This window comes from Aythya marila (genome assembly GCF_965140915.1).
Source record: "Aythya marila genome assembly, chromosome: 3".
Lineage (NCBI taxonomy): Eukaryota > Metazoa > Chordata > Aves > Anseriformes > Anatidae > Aythya > Aythya marila.
The window spans coordinates 12,864,844-12,880,797 of record NC_139044.1 but is presented as its reverse complement, the minus strand read 5'-3'; the positions used below and the strand labels follow the sequence as shown (position 1 = coordinate 12,880,797).

Here is a 15,954-nt window from a genome sequence, read left to right as displayed (position 1 = left end):
AGCTGCGAGCTCTCCAGCACCACCGATACTCAACGCAGGACCCCGTGACCTCTTATCTAGCTGGTTTTGCTTTAATCAGCGATGGAGAAGAAGCATCCAGCATCCCTGTCCTACCTCTGCTACCCAGCCAGACCGTGGAGGTGCTGCAGGGTCCGGGGAAGGCACCGGGGTTAGGAGAAACTCCAGACCCCAAGGGTGCAGAAAGCCTGGGGGTTGGGGTTGGGTATTTTTGGGAGTGATGTCATGAAAAAGCTCTGCCTCCTCGGGGACAGGACAGATGTTGGCCAAGCTAATTGGAAACAGCGGGCTGAACGTACGCAGCCCTGGCTGAACACAGCGCGGGGGAGCGGGGTGTCAGTATCCTGCTCGGTCCCCCGCGGGAGGAGAAGAGGCCTTGGGCAGGCTTGGGATCCACTTGTCTCAGCCCAAATTGAAGGAAAACCTCAAAGAAAAGCCTCGGGGAAGGGAAGGTGACCTGTGATACCCAGGGCTGGAGAGCAGCAGGGCTGCGCCAGCACAAGGGTCCAAGCAGGGGACCACCCGTTGGGGCCAAAAAATGGATATTTAGGGAACAGTACGAGGTGACAGCAAGCAGGTACGAGTTGTCCCTACTGCTGACGACCCAGGACAGGAGATATATTTATAAATATATAAAAAATTAAGGCTCTCCAAGCCAGGTGTCTCCAGTAACCCCTGCTGGTTGCTTTGGCCACACGGTTTCCCAGCCCCTTGGAGGGCCACAGGACACCAGAGGGGTGCAGAGCAGCAGGCAGGAGCATTTCCCTCTCACCCTGCTTTTATCTCTGCCCTGGGGGAAGTCATGGGAGCAAATTGGTGTAAGCAGCCTCACCTGGGCGCCCCCGCCCAGGGAGCTGGCCCGGGAGCTGCATTTAAGCTCAAACCAAGGCTTTATGGGATTTTTTTTAGGCTGCCTCAGAGGTGCTCCTGTCTCCTAGGTGTGTGCTGCAGCTTTGTTATCACCCAGTCCTGCTTTTTGGTCCTGTTTCTCAACTGGTGAGTGGATTTTTGATGGGTTTTGGCCCTGGCTCATCTTGGGGTCACCTGCGCCAGGTGTGGCCGGGTGCTCGGCCCCCCGGGGAAGGGTGGCCAGGGCATGTGATGGGAGGCATGTGAGTGGCAGCGCCCCGCCGGCAGCTATAAATGGCATGTGTGCTCACTGCAGGGGCACGGCGCTGGGGGGGGACACCGGGGAGGGGTTTGTTTCTGCTCCAGGAGGCCACGAGGGCTGGTGGCGAGCGCCTGTCCCCCCAGGGATGGGGGCTGCGGGGTGCTCGGGGGGCAGGAACGGGGCTGGTGGCGGTGGGGATGGGGCGTGTGGAGGGGAGAGGGCTCCTCGCAGCTGTGGCTCATCCTTCCTATGGGGGTTTTGCCCCCCGTGGAGGCCCTGCTTCCCTCCTGGGGGGACCCTACAGCCCCGAGGCCGGCCCCATCCCTCTCCTTGAGCACCCACAGAGGCCGTCCTGCATGGAGGCTGCTGGGCCTCCGCTCTGCCCTCATGGGGACACCAAGGTAGCGGTGGCCTCCTACCCCACATGGAGACCCACAGCAGGGGCACCGCGTGTCCTGCTCATGCGGCCTCCCTGAGCCTCCCCCGCTCCTCCTGGCCCCGAGTGGAGGCCGGGGGGCTGGCGAGGCTCACCCCCAGCCCCTACAGCGGGGGAGGGGAGGCTGGGGCAGAGGTGCCCGGCCTCTACTGCTGCTGGGGAGGGCGGGGGGGCTGTGCTGTGGTGGGGTGGAGGCTGGGGGGGAGGTCTGGGGGGTTTAGGGGGAGGTTTGGGGGATTTAGGGGGTGCTTTGGGGGGTATGGGGGGAGGTTTGGGGGTGCTTTGGGGGGACTGGTGTGGGCAGCTTGATGGATAACGCCCGGATATGAGGGCGGACAGAGGCCTGCAAGCGCCCTGGGGAGGTTTTTGGGGGGTTCCTCGGGGGTCCTGTCCCCCCCCGCGGCCTCTCCTCCTCCCGTCCGTTCCGCCCCGTCCACGCCGCCCCGCGCCGCGCGGCCCCTTTAAGCCTCTCCCCCGCCCCGCCGCGCTGACGCCAGCGCGCGCGCGCGCTATGCAAATCACCCCTCTCCCCTCTCTCCCCTCTCTCCTCCTCTCCACCAATCGGCCGGCGGCTCCTCACCCCCCGCCGCCCAATGAGGCGGCGGCCGGCGGCGGGGCGCCCGCTCGCCCCATATAAGGAGCGGCGTGCCCATATAAGGCAAGACTTGCCGCGCTTTTCTATGGGGGCGGCGCGGCGGGGCGGGGGCGGCGGCGGCGGCGGCAGCGGGCGAGCGGGCGGCGGCGGCGGCGGGGCCATGGCCATGGCGGGGCCGGCCTGAGCCCAGCCCAGCCCGGCCCGACCCGCGCTGGCCGCCGCCATGTTACCGAGCCAGGCCGCGGCCGGCAACGGGGCCGCTGCTGCCGCCGCTGCTGCTGCTGCCGCCTTGGCTCGGCGCTCGGCGGGGCCCCGCGGGGCCAACGGGGGTGGCGGAGGAGGTGGCGGAGGAGCGGCGGCGGTGGGGCCGGCGGGCGGGCGGCTGGAGCGGGAGGCGCTGTACAGCGGCAGCGAGGGCGACTCGGAGTCGGCGGAGGACGAGGAGCTGGGCGGCGGGGAGCGGAGAGGCATCAAGCGGGGCCTGGCGGAGGCTGCGGGAGGAGGAGGAGGAGGAGGAGGAGCGGGGCCGGTGCTGGGCCCCGGAGCGGCGGCGGCGGCGGTGGGAGCCGGGTACGGAGCTGGAGGAGGAGGAGGAGGAGCGGCTGCCGGAGGAGGAGGTGGAGGTGGAGGGGCCGTGAGCGGAGCCAAGCCCGGCAAGAAGACGCGGGGCCGGGTGAAGATCAAGATGGAGTTCATCGACAACAAGCTGCGGCGCTACACCACCTTCAGCAAGAGGAAGACCGGCATCATGAAGAAGGTGGAGAGGGCACCGGCAGGGAGGGAGGGAGGGAGGGAGGCCGGAAACAACGGGGGTGCTGCAGGCTCGGCCTCCCCCGCCCGCCCCCGGGGCCGGATGCGCACGGCCCGGGGGGAGAAAGTGGGAAACGGGGAGCCCCCGGCCCGGGATGGGCTGCCCCGGGTTAGAGCCGGGGGGGGGGAGGCTCTGCGGGGCCTCGCCGGGCGTGGGGGGCTGTGGGGAGGGTGGCTGGAGGCCGGCCTCCACCCCCTGGGGGTCTTCTGTGAGGTCACCCAGCAGCTGGCCTCCACCCTCTGGGGGTCTTCTATGGGGGCAGCTGGAGGCCGGCCTCCACCCTCTAAGGGTCTTCTGTGAGATCGGCTGGAGGCTGACCTCGGCCCCCTAAGGGTCTTTATGAGGCCGGCCAGAGGCTGCCCTCGACCCCCCAGGGGTCTCCTGCAAGCTTGGCCAGAGGCTGGCCTCTATCCTTTAGGGGTCTTCTGTAAGACCAGCCAGAGGCTGGCCTCAACCCTCTGGGGGTCTTCTGTGGGACTGGCTAGAGGCTGGCCTCAACCCCCTAAGGGTCTTTATGAGGCTGGCCTCGACCTTCTGGGGGTCTTCAGTGAAATGGGCTGGAGGCTGTCCTCAACCCCATAAGGGCCTTCTTTAAGACCAGCCAGAGGCTGGCCTCGACCCCCTAAAAGTCTCCTGCAAGCCCTACCAGAGGCTGCCCTCAACCCCATAAGGAGACCCTGAGCTGGCTGCAGCAGCCACAGTCCCTCCTGTGCTGTTTTCTTTGTGGGGTGGGGAGGCCGGCAGCGAGGTGGCCCTACACACGTGTGTGTGTGTGCCTGACCCCATTGTCCCCCCCCTGCTGCAGGCCTACGAGCTGTCCACGCTGACGGGCACGCAGGTGCTGCTGCTGGTGGCCAGCGAGACGGGCCATGTGTACACCTTCGCCACGCGCAAGCTGCAGCCCATGATCACCAGCGAGACGGGCAAGGCGCTGATCCAGACCTGCCTCAACTCCCCCGACTCGCCCCCGCGCTCCGACCCCACCACCGACCAGCGCATGAGCGCCACGGGCTTCGAGGAGACCGACCTCACCTACCAGGTGTCCGAGTCGGACAGCAGCGGGGAGACCAAGGTAAAACGGGGACCTGGCCCCTCGGGGCTGCCTCCTCTTTGGGGTTTCCTCCTCCTCGGGGCCAGCAGGGTGGCGGCAGGGGTCCTGGCCCTTGTTTCAGGGCTCCCCACCAGCCCCGCTCGCCCCCCGGGGCGGCTCTCGGCGCTGTTATCTCTCCCCGGGCGTCTCCATGCGCTTGCACTCATTGATAAAAATTTGATTCTGCCTCCATGGCCTTATAAGGCCTGGTTTCCCTCGCCAGAGTCCCTGGCAGGGCCCCTCACATTCCTTATAAGCTGCAGCTGTCTCTTGCTTTGGTGCTGTTTTGGAAGGGGGCAGGGAGAGGACGTGGGGAATGGAAACATTTGGCCGGACCGACCGTTTCTGCGCCCTGCCCGGCGGCCCTGCAGGCGCCGGCCTCTGCGGGTGCTGCTGCTGGAAGGTGCCTGCCCCGGGGACAGGGAAAAGGTCCCCGGGATGGGGCAGCCCCCGCATCCCCAGCTCCTTGGGGTTAGGGTGTGAAAGCTGGCTCCGTGTCCGTGGTGCTTGGATGCGCGGAGGGATGGGGCACGGAGCTGGGGGCTTTGCGGGGTGTTATGGGGTGCTGTGAGCTCCTGTGGCTCTGCTGGTGGGATGGGCAGTGGGCTTGCTGTGCCAGTAGCCTCCTGGCTGTCTGGATGCCCCAAAACACGAAGCAGGCAGACCCCAGAGAGGGTGCTTGGGACCCCCGTGCTGTCGGAGAGCCCCCAGAAGCAGGGTGCCCTGCGTGCTGGTGGGTGCCGCCGCGTGCCCGCTTGCCGCACCAGGCAGAGGGGTGCAGGCAGAGGGGCCTCGCTGCTGAGCCCCATAAATATCAGGGAGTGGGATCGATACCTGTAAGCAGAGGTGGAGACCCTGGTGTGGGTTGCCCCAGGTTGCTGAGCCTCCCCTGGGTGCCCTCAATGCCTCGCGTGAGCTCTGCCAGCGGGCGAGAGAGGCCAGCAGCGCTCCCTCCCTCATGCAGCCTCTGTTGGGAAGCACTCGGGGCTTCTCCTGGAGGGAAAGACAGAAAAAAAAAATAAAGTCCCGCAGGCAGGGACTCCAGCATCCATTGAGATTTCCGCTGGAAGCAGCGCCGGGTGGCCCCGGAGGAAGCGCGCGCTCGCCCTGTGGTTGCTCTTGCAGAGGTCTCCTGCCCGCTTTCTGGTGCAAGCCCCGCTCGGCGCCCTGCGAACTCGGTCCCAGCGCTTGCAAGAGGTGGTGCTTCGTGTGGGCTGCCTCGTGGCCACCCGCAGCACTTGCTGTGGGGCCTGAAGGAGCCTTGCGCCTTCTGCTGGGTGTCCGGGGTGAGAGCTGCTGGCAGTGGGCTGCAGCAGCAGACACGGGGTGTTCCTTCACCCTGCTGCCAGCAGCAGCTCTGCGAGGTCCCCCTGCTGTGCCAAGCCCAGCGGGGACAGGGGGATGCTCTGCCTCTGGGGCAGCAGCTGTGGCACCCTTTGGGGTAGGTGCAGCGGGGTGGCACTGATGGGGTGATCTGTTTCGGAGCAGGGGGGAAAAGCTGGAGCGTGGAGCAGGTGCTGGTGACCAGCACGGCATCTCCCACGTGCCACCAAAGCCAGCTGGCCTTTGGTGTCCCCGTAACGATGCTGGCTGGTGGGGCTGGGCCATGCTGGGCCGTGCAGGCATCGCTCTGCAACGTGGAGCTCGTGGTGGGAATGGACATGAAGGTGGGGACCTGCAGGGCTGTCCCTGGGCTCGTCCAGAGTCCTTCAGGCCCTTGGGTGACACATGCTGAGGGTGGCCCGGGGCTTGGCTGCTGCTGAACGCTGTCCCCACGCACGCAGGCTGGGCTTTGCAGGGTGCTGGGGTGAGCCGAGGTGCCCAGGGGCTTGTGAGCATCCTAGAGGGGCAGGGAGAAGGCAGCGGGTGTCCCAATCCCAAATTCTGTCCCAGCTCCCTCTCTGCTGGGAGCTATTCCTGCAGCCTGACAGCAATGCAGCGGAGATCAGAGCGACCTGCAGCAGGGCAGAGATGGGGTGTGCGTGGTCAGAGCGTGCCTGCCTGGCTCCTTTGCTCCTCTCATCATCCCAAAATTTGCCCTTGTGCTTTTAAAGCCGTCCCAGTGACCCCGCTGTGCATCTCCTGGGATGCCTCTCCCAGTCCCTAGCAGGATGCTAAGGGCTGGGCTGCACCCCGGGGCCGTGCACCCTCGGGGCTGCGCGTGGGGATGACGAGGGGACCCCAGCTGGGAACGGGCCATGCGTGGCCCCCTCGGCCACATGGGGAGGGTGCCCGTGGCTGCCGCGTCCCATGCGGCACGGCAGGAGTTTGTGGTTGAGCTCATGGAAAGTGGCAGCGCCGTTATCACGTGCCCCTGCTAATTTGGAGCACGGTGCCAAGGCGGAGGGGGCTTTGCTCTCCTCCCTCCCCGGGCCCTGGGGCAGGGCTGAGTGCCCGGGATTGGCTCCCCCCTTGTCTAAAATGGGCTGCCTTCCCTTTTTTAGCTGTTCGCCGAGCTGTGAATTCCTGGCTGCTGGCAGCCTGACAAGCTTGGGGAACAAGGCGCAGCACGTGGGAGAGCTGGGCCCACCGTGCCGTGCCGCGCTGCGCCGTGCCGTGGGAGGGCTGGGAGCGTGCCCACCTTAACCCTTCCCAGCCGTGCCCCCGGCTGTCCCCACGGGGGGTCTGCATGCAGGGGGCACACCAGGCAAGGTGTGACCACCCCGGGGAGGTGACCGGGACACCCAGGATCCTGCGTTGTGGCTGCGGAGACCGTGGCGCTGACCCATCCCTGTCTCTCCGTCCACAGGACGCGCTGAAGCCGGCTTTCACCGTCACCAACCTGCCGGGGACGACGTCCACCATCCAGACGGCCCCCACCACCTCCACCTCCATGCAGGCCAGCAGCGGCCCCTCCTTCCCCATCACGAATTACCTGGCGCCCGTGTCGGCCAGCATCAGCCCCAGCGCCGTCACCAGCGCCAACGGGACCGTGCTGAAGACGACTGGAGCCAGCGCCGTGACGTCGGGGGGCCTCATGCAGATACCCACCGGCTTCACCCTCATGTCAGGTCAGTGGCGTTCGGGGGCTGAGCACCCTGTCTGTCTGTCCTTCTGTCCGTCCGTCTCCGTGCTCGGAGCGTCTTGCTGCCCTCGTAGGAGACCTAGAGGCAGGTGGAGGCGGCAGTTGCTGCTGCTGTAGGGTGACCCCGATCGGGGTGCTTTGCTTGAGATGTAGGGTGCTGCCAGCTGGCCCTGCTGCTGGGAAGGGTGGCAGGGAGCCGAGCGGGGGCCCCCGGGGCAGCACCAAGGAGCCCGGAGGGAGCGAAAAGAGCTGGTGGTGACGGAAGCTTTTCTTTCTCCCTCCTTTTGGCAGGTGCTTCCCTTTCTCCGGGGACCCCTACCATTCCTCTCACTCAGTTACAGCCGCACTCCCTGGCTCTCCCCAGCCAGCAGGGCCCGGGTACGGCTGGACAGCTGCAGCAGGCACAGCAGACAGTCTTCCGCTTCCCTGCCAGAGCTGGAGGGCAGATCGTGTCGCTGACAGGTCAGCACTCGCTTCTCCTCCGCTTGCTTCAGGTTGGGGGGGATGCAGGCTCCTGCGGGGGTCCCGGTGCTGACCCCTGAGGTGCAGGGCGATCCCGGCTGTGGCTCCAGGGACAGAGGTTTTTTTTCCAAAACTCAGGTTTTGAGTGCTGGTGTCTGGCTCTGAGCAGCTTTCCGTGCTTTTGTGCCTGGATTTGCAGTTGGTGACTGAAGCTTAGCGCAGAGGTGGTGTAGGAGGCAGTGTGGAGGAGGTGGAGGTGTTGCGGTGCTGTCTGGTAGGCAGCGTCCTCGGCAGGAATCCCTGGGTGCTGCGCTAGGGCTGGGCATGCCCCGGGCAGGGGGTTCAGAGCAGCACGTGAGAGAGTATTGCTTGTGTCCTGCCTGCTTGTGTCCAAATCACTAAATCTGGTGGTCTGCGTGCTCTCCTGGACTTGTTGTGGCTCCTGTGCAAGGAGCCTGGATTTGCCTCGTGGTGTGGAGGAGCCGGGAGGATGACGGGGCTGTGTCTGGTGTGGTGTGTGGGGAGATGCCCCACTGGCCTGGCTGTGGTTCCTGCTCTGGCATCCCTTGCTCTTACCTCTGGAGATCGGAGCTGAGCCTGAGGGGAGCTTTCTGTGTTGGTGGAGCCGTGCAGCGAGTGCGCCGAGCCCCTGAGGCTTTGGGATATGCTGCTTGTGTCCTGGTGGCTGTGGCTGTCCTCGTGTAGGGCACTGTGGTGTCCGTGGAGCTGGGTGAGGTGGCTGTGCCCTGAGTGCTCCAGAAGGTGAAAGCCTGAGTGTTTTGGGCTCTCCGTGCTCTGCTCGGTGCTGCGAGCCCGTCCTCGCAGGGCTGGCTGGGTGTGGGCAGTGCTGGGGCCCTCTCCTCCCAGCATCTTCTGCGCTGGGTCCTGGTGGAGCCAGGAATGGAAACGAGGGCCTCAGGCATCCATGAACTGGGCCTGGACACCGGACAGAAGCTGCTCTGGCATTTCCTTTTCTCTCCAGAGCCCCACAGGCCAGCTCATGCCTCCTTGGTCCCTGTGTGCTAGGGAAGAGCCTTCCCCAGGGCGGTGCTGAGCCACGCTGAGGAGCTCCGTGCGGCCAGAGGGGGATAAATGCTCGGGCTGAAGGGCTCCCTTCTCTCCCCAGGTGGTACCATGGCTCAGCAGGTCCCTGTCCAAGCAATCCAGGTGCACCAGGCACCGCAGCAAACGTCTCCCTCCAGTGACAGCAGCACTGACCTTACCCAGACCTCTTCCAGCGGAACAGGTAATGGGGACCTTAGGCTAACCACGCGCTCCTTAACCACCGCTGGTACCAGCCCGCACCAGCAGAGCTGCAGGAAGCCTGGGATCACTCAGTCCAACTCTGTCCCACCCTTTCTGACAGTTTCCCAGGTGGATTTCCCCCTGTGACCAGCCCCAGTGCCGTGCTACCTCTGGCAGGTGCACAGAGCACCTCAAGGGGGATTTCAGAGCTGCTCCACATACGTTACCTGCTCTTTCCTGCAGCACGGAGCTGGGAACAAGTTCCCAGCCTCTTCCCAGTTCTCAGGGGCTTTCTTGCTGAGCCAGCACTGCCCCTTGCACAGGGCACATGCTCATTTGTAGTTGTTACTTTATGTATGCGCAGAGGACACCTCTGTTGTCCAAAAATAAACTGATTTTGGGTGCCTGGATGCAGGCTGAACCCAGTTCAGCAGCTTGCTCAGCTTCCCCACAACACCCATAGCCCAGGTCAGACTCAGTCCTGGGATATTCAGCCACCAGGCCTCCACCCTTTCACCCTCCCAACGAGCTCCCCAGTTTCCTGGGGTTCCTCCCGCAGAGCTTGGGGGGAGCGGGACGGGGATTTCCATGAGCCTGGGTGCGGGAGGGACGCTGAGCAGGGCCTCACGCTCCCCTCTATCTCCTCCCGGGGCCAGTGACCCTCCCGGCGACCATCATGACATCGTCCGTGCCAACCACGGTGGGCGGCCACATGATGTACCCCAGCCCGCACGCCGTGATGTACGCCCCCACCTCCGGCCTGGCGGACGGCGGCCTCGCGGTCCTCAACGCCTTCTCGCAGGCGCCCTCGGCCATGCAGGTGTCCCACAGCCAGGTCCAGGATCAGGGTAAGGCAGCTCCCCGCGTCCGTGCTACCTTCTCCTGCTGTGTTTTTGCTGTTTGTTCCCGAGGGCTCTTTCCTGAGCAGTCGTGGTGCCTGTAGGAAGCCCTGCTGGCAAGGATGCTGCTCGGTGTATTCTTTTTTTGGTCCATATCTGTTCTATGCACGGGATTCCTTGAACTCCTAGGGGAAAGGGTTGCTGGTGTGGGGAGGGTGGGAATGTTTTCCAACCTTAATGATTTCATAGGCAACAGGGGGAGCTAGGAGACTGGAGAGGACCCCCAGGTGCACAGGGAGGGGACAAAGCAGTGCGAAGCCATGCGTGCAGGCTTGGGCTGGGGGTTTGTGCTGAACGCCCAGCTTTTGGAAAATGATGTAATTTGTGTCCTTCCCTCTCTCTGTGGCAGGTGGTGTCCCCCAGGTGTTCCTGACAGCCCCTTCAGGCACTGTTCAGATCCCGGTCTCGGCCGTGCAGCTTCACCAGGTAGGTGCAGAGTGGTGCTTGGGGTTGCGGCTGGGGGTGATGTCCTCAATTCCCCCGTGGGGCAGTGCTGCCCCCGATACTGGTCCTTTGGGGACCTGGGTGCTCGGGTAGGGCAGGTCCTTGGGTCTCGGAGAGCTGGGGAAGCTGTCGGTGCCCCCTACTCATGGGTACAGGAGGTCTTTGCTCTCCTTGGGCAGGCGCCTAGAAGGGACACTGCCACCCTGGCTGCTGGCACGCCTGGTCTGAGGGCATGCTGTCCCCCAGTGCTTGCTCCTCCCTTTTCTCTCTAGATGGCTGTCATCGGGCAGCAGAGCAGCAGCGGCAGCAGCCTGACGGAGCTGCAGGTGGTCAACTTGGACACCTCGCACAGCGCCAAGAGTGACTGAGAGGCCCCTGCTGCTGGCCTTGCGCCGTCCCTGGCTTGTCGTGCCGCTGCTGGGGGCTGGCAGCCATTCGTTCTCGTACAGACTGCACCAGTTATTTATTGTTGCCTTTTTCTCACGTTTCCTTCATCCACACATGCACACACACACGCACCCACCCACCCACACCCACCCACACACACACACAGGCATGCGCCTGGGGCTGCAGGACCCACCTGGGGAAGGAGCTGTGCCGGGGGCCACGCAGGGCTTGGGGGGGCGTCGGGATGCTGCGATAGCTGTGCTTGTCTCTCGCCAGCCAAAGAAACTGTCTCTCTCGAGGGGAGGCTGCGCTCCGTGCTGTAAATAAATACTGGGGGCCGTGCCCAGCCGGAGGCCCTGGATCCTTCTGGGCGCTCCGGGGTTGCCTTGGCTGAGGAGGGTTTTTTTTTTGTTTTTTTTTTTTTTTTTTTTTTTTGCTCTGCGTGGGGCCCGGAGCTGTCCCCCGGGAGCCGGAGCGGAGCCGTGCTGGCCTCAGCAATGTGCCTTTGTGGGGGGGACGGGTCCTGGCCGCGGCAGCTCCGCAGGGGAGCGAGTGGCCAGCTTGGACGTGCATCTCTGGTTGGGCCGGGCACGTGGCCCCATCCTTCTCGTATGCACTACAGCAAAGCCCTCTGCCCTCAGTGCCTCCTCATCGGGCTGCCCGGCGGCTCTGCAGCCTGCCCCCGGCAGCCAAAATGCTCGGTGGGTGCCCAGGAGCTCGACGCTGCTCTGCGGCCAGCCCGGCCCCGCGCTCCCATCTCAGCCCTTGCACTGCTTGCGGACTCCGTACGCCCAAGAGGGGGACGTGGCTGGATCATTCCCGCGTCCCTCTGCAGCTCCAGCCGCTGCTTTCTAAATTTCTGTGTCTGACGCGAGGCGGAGAAGCAACTCGAGGGGCAAAGGGAAGAGCCCGCGGGGCACCGAGCTGCTGGGCAGGTGGCAGGCTCTTCCCGGAGCACCAGGGTGCCCTGCGGGCTGTCCTGGGCTGTGGAGGAGCCTCAGCAGGGCCAGGGGGAAAAAATTAAAAAAAAATAAAATAAAAAAAAAAGGGCTGGAGCATGCTTGGTCCTGCATGGGAGTTGCTGTGAATGGCTCTGCTACCTAGCCCTGTCCCTGGAGGGAGAGCGAGCAAGTAAGAAGCTGCTGCTGAACCCTTAGGGGAAGGAGCAGCTACTGTAATTTTTTTTTTAAGTTAAAGACGAAGCCTTGGGGAAAAAAAAAGAAAAAAGAAAAAAAAAAGAAAAAAAAAAAAAGAAAATGACTTTATTTTTCTAAGTGTTAAACTCAGTATTTATGTAATTCTTTAAGGAATAAAAGTTTGGCTCCTGTACAGTTTTCATGGGGTTTGTACCAGGGGGATGGGAGAGGGGTGGGTGGGCATGGAGGCAGGAAGGGGGCCTTGCTTTTTGAGTTTGTATTGTAACCTTGGACATGTTCCCTCAGCATTAGCGTTTAAGCTGCGCTCTCTGCCCGCCAGCACGTGCCAGGGACTGAGCTGACCCGAGCCAGACGGTTGTTTCCTACTTCCCTGCACTGAGGACTCCGTACCCATAACTTCGGGTTTAAGGGGCAGGAGGAGGCAAGTGAAGCAGCGGCTGGCCTCTAGGAGGGGGCGCAGGGGCTTGCGGTGTGCCCGGGGGCCAGAGGTGGGCTGGGTTTTTCTGGTGGCCACTTCCACCTCTGGTCCTGGGCCGCTGGCTGTTCCGTCACCGCTGTCGGTGCGGAGCAGCAAAGGGACATCCCCAGTGCTCTCCGGGGGGCGAGTGACCAGCAGTGGCTGCTCTCCCTGCTTGTGGCACCTCTTGAATTCCTAGCTGATGCCCTGGGCTCTACTTTCCCTCTCCACAGCCCTATCTTGTGCTGCTCCTCGGTGCACAGGTGTGGACGGATTCCTTCCACATCCCCCTGTGCTGAGAGCTCCCAGAGCGGCCGGGAGCGCCGCACCAGAAGCTGTACGAAAGCCGCTCGGTGCTGCCTCCAAAAAAAGGCTGGGTAGCTAGGAGTTCACCCAGGGAGAGAAAGGTGGGCTTGGGGCTCGCGTTACCCTCGTCCCAAGCACATCGCCGGGGCCGTGCTTTGCTCCGCTTTGCTTGGTGCTGGCACTGTGGAGCAGGGCTGCGGGGCCGGGGTGGCAGGAGTGCCGTTGCGGGGCATCTTGCTGCATCCCCTCCCTCGTTCCCCAAAGGCAACTGCTGGTTAAACGCTAATGGTGTATTTTAATTTAAGTGCAGACTTGTAAGAACACTTGTGTATCAGGGACGAAATGGCATTTATTGTGTGGTGACATTTTTAGTTCATTTTACTGGTTTGAGGGTTGTGTGTGTGTGTGCGCGTGTGTGTGTGTGCATGTGTGCGCGCGTGTGTGTGCATAAGTGTGTGTGGGATTATTTTTTTTTTCCCCTCCAGTTTCCAGGGTTGTGTTTCTGGAAGGATGTGGAAGTAATCACAGTACTATGTACAGAGCTTTCTTTTGTATTAAAAAAAAAAAAAAAAAAGAAATTACTCTTTCAATAAATGTTATCATTTTGTGCACAGATCTGGGGTCTTGGCCGTGCTTTGCAGGAGGGGGCGGGCATCTTAGGGGAAACCCAGCGTCAATGAGTGGGGACCAGAGGCAGCTTCCTGCACCAATATGTGTACCCTGGGTGGTGGGGGATGTCTGGGTGTGATGTGGCAGAGAGAGGAATCCTCCTAATGTCTCTTTACTTCACCTCTTGCGAGGTGAGACCTGCCCAGCTTCCACCCTGGGGGTCCCAGAGCTGGTGGGTGGGCTTTGGGGGACAGCACACCTGATACGGGATGCCACAGATGCGTGGTGCTGGCTGAGGCCTTGTCACTGGTCTCGCAGTCCCGGAGCACCCAGATGTGGTGGTTGGGGTGTGCAGGTCCATCCCCAGGCCTTGGGGCTAGGAGAAAGAAGAAACGGTGCTTCTAAATGCAGTAGTTGAGAGGCTGCAAGCAGAACAACGTCTCCTGACAGTGGCAGGTTTCTGGTCCAGTTCTCGACCAAAAATGAGGTGGTTTCCCTGCCCCTCTTCCAGATCCATGACTTCTGGACACATGACGGCTTTAGGGATGGAGCTTAACTCTTCTCACTACAAGGCCCAGCACCAAGACTGTTAAATTCTGTGCTGCAAACAGCTGTGAGGAGATACAGCGATACCCAAAGGCCAAAGCGGACCAGACAGGTGCCAGTAGGCCTCTAGGAGCTAGCTCAGGGAGCATGAGGGATCATTAAGTGGATAAAGGTGGGACAGAAAGCAAAGAGAGGAGGGCTTGTTGCAATCATCAGTGCTGTTGGGTCAACAGCATCCCAGCTCATAACACAACTGCCAGCCCCTATATAGTAGGTATAATCTTTTAGAATAATATAAGGAAAGTTTAGCACTGTGGTGGAGGGACTGCCCTGTGACCGTACTACTGCTCACGGTGTGATTTGGAGAGCAAACAGATCCCTGCAGAGCAGGACAGAAGATAGTACACAAGGTGGTTAGGAGCATAACATACCTGAAATGTCTCTTGCTATCGAGAGGAGAGGTACAGGTCACACCACAGCCAGCCCCCTGGTGAGCACTCCTACACAGGCATGCCTCATGGCTTGGCACCACAAAACCCACGTCAGCACAAGCAACCCCGGCTGCTTGGCCACGGGGCTGCGCACGGTGTGTAAAGTTCCTAAGGTGAAGCGAGATAGCACAGACATAACCTCCATTTAAAGGATGAAAGCCTAAGCGTGGTATCAAGGCCGCCAGAGCAAAGATGTGAACAGTGCATAAAAAGGTGTTGGCCTCACAAACCAGATGCCTGCACCCTGTCTGGCCACGGCCACTTATCGCCGGTGACGGGTTTGGCCATGGGACGTCACCAGCTGGGTGCCAGGCTGAGTTTCCCACAGCAGAGCCTTAGCAGCACCTCACGCTTGTGCCATTAAACACGGCCCTGCTGCAGGTGCCATACACGCATGAAACGATGGCTGCCGAGACTGGAGGCAAATACCGACAGTCATGTCCCTGCTATCAGCTTTCCTGTCATTTTGTGGTAGTTAGGGACTCTGTTTCCCCTTCATTAGGGCCAATATTCCGTGTTTCTACAGGAGATGAAGGGACTTGTAAAGGTACAGCACGATCTAACTAAACACCAGTTTGATCCCCTGAATTTTAGCAATGCCTTGGGAGTTAATGGGGAATACAGAAAGATTTCGGGAGCACCTGCATGCTGCATGCTTCTGGAAAGAGAGGCTCAACAGAGGTTACACGTAATAAAGGAGAAGCCAAGAGGCAGGCAGGGAAAGGCAAATATTTGCAGTTCTCCATTGGTGCCACAGCTTCAGGGGCTGGTCCACGTGGGCTGGTGCAGCACTGTGCTGAGTTATCCAGCCCATTGCATGGCTGGCATTAATTGCTGGTGGTTGTGGTAAAACATGGAAATTGCCTCATCAGTTTCATTAGTACTAAGGATAGAAGTGGTTGGCCAGATGTATGTAGTTGCTCCAGTGTTACAAATGAGGTCTCAACTCAATCTGAATTTTGTAATATTTATAAAACAAATATTTCTAAAAGGTATAAAAGGCAAGTAAACAGCGCTGGGTGTGCGGGGAGTCTACGCTCCACCAACACGCACACACGAACATCAAACATTCTAAATATACAGAACATTGCTTTACATACTAAACCCGAGTACGCCTATAAATACGTACCATCAGGAAAGGTAACAATCCTTTAAGTTCCATGACTTAACAGTCTCCATTTTCCATTCCTTTTGAACAACATGTCTCGCTTTAAGTTGTCAAGCAACTCGGTCTTCAGGCCTTATGTATCCCGTTCTTCCCAGATCACAGAAAAGCATATCCATCTCCTTTTCAAGGCCAATAGCCCTGGGTCCAAAGGCACGTCCAGGTCAGCAGGGGGCGGAACAGCAAAAGCCTTCGATGGCTGTAGCAGCAGAGGGGCCCATGGCGTAGCAGTCGGGTCAGTAAAGGAGCCCGCAGCTCCCTCACTGTCTGGCAAACCACACGTGTCTGACTGTGGCCCCACAGGGCTCTTTAAGGCCTCAGAGACTGCTCGCCAGGTGCTGAGCAATCCCACTGCAACCTTGTCATTTTTAGTTGCAGAGTCCCACACCTTGACCTCAATTTGGTCCCATATTTCAGGCTCATAAACTGTCCGATTGTTAATAAGGAGAATAAGCTGTAAGGTTACCAGGACAGTCTTTGTTCCTAAGGACGTGTGATTCCCCATAATGCGCAACTGCTGACCAGTGAAGGGCAGTTGTGTGCACGGGTCTGCTTCTCTCAGCTCGAGCTTCTCTCTAGCTCCAGTGCACCATTTCCAGAGACTTTCTGTACGAGCTTCTCTGAGCAGTTTGCTGAGTCTGGCCGAACCTATCTTCATGAGGCAATCAATGTGCCTGCTCCTGTCCTGGTCTCCATTCTG

General features: G+C 61.1%; 1 protein-coding gene across 3 annotated transcripts; it reads left to right on the top strand.

Annotated features, from left to right (window-relative positions):
* The first annotated feature begins 2,294 nt into the window (after positions 1 to 2,294).
* Positions 2,295 to 13,056, top strand: SRF (serum response factor). Of its 3 annotated transcripts, none has more exons than XM_082757932.1 (8): positions 2,295 to 2,917; positions 3,777 to 4,043; positions 6,811 to 7,072; positions 7,378 to 7,548; positions 8,675 to 8,794; positions 9,450 to 9,641; positions 10,042 to 10,118; positions 11,966 to 13,056. In XM_082757932.1, exons 1-8 carry the CDS (start codon positions 2,384 to 2,386, stop codon positions 11,969 to 11,971), a joined length of 1,629 nt encoding a protein of 542 aa, XP_082614058.1. In that variant the 5' UTR covers positions 2,295 to 2,383; the 3' UTR covers positions 11,972 to 13,056. The 3 variants fall into 3 exon arrangements, with proteins under 3 accessions (XP_082614058.1, XP_082614057.1, XP_082614059.1); XM_082757931.1 differs by having other exon boundaries at positions 2,296 to 2,917; positions 10,409 to 13,056; XM_082757933.1 differs by lacking the exon at positions 7,378 to 7,548 and having other exon boundaries at positions 2,299 to 2,917; positions 10,409 to 13,056.
* Positions 13,057 to 15,954: the final 2,898 nt, after the last annotated feature.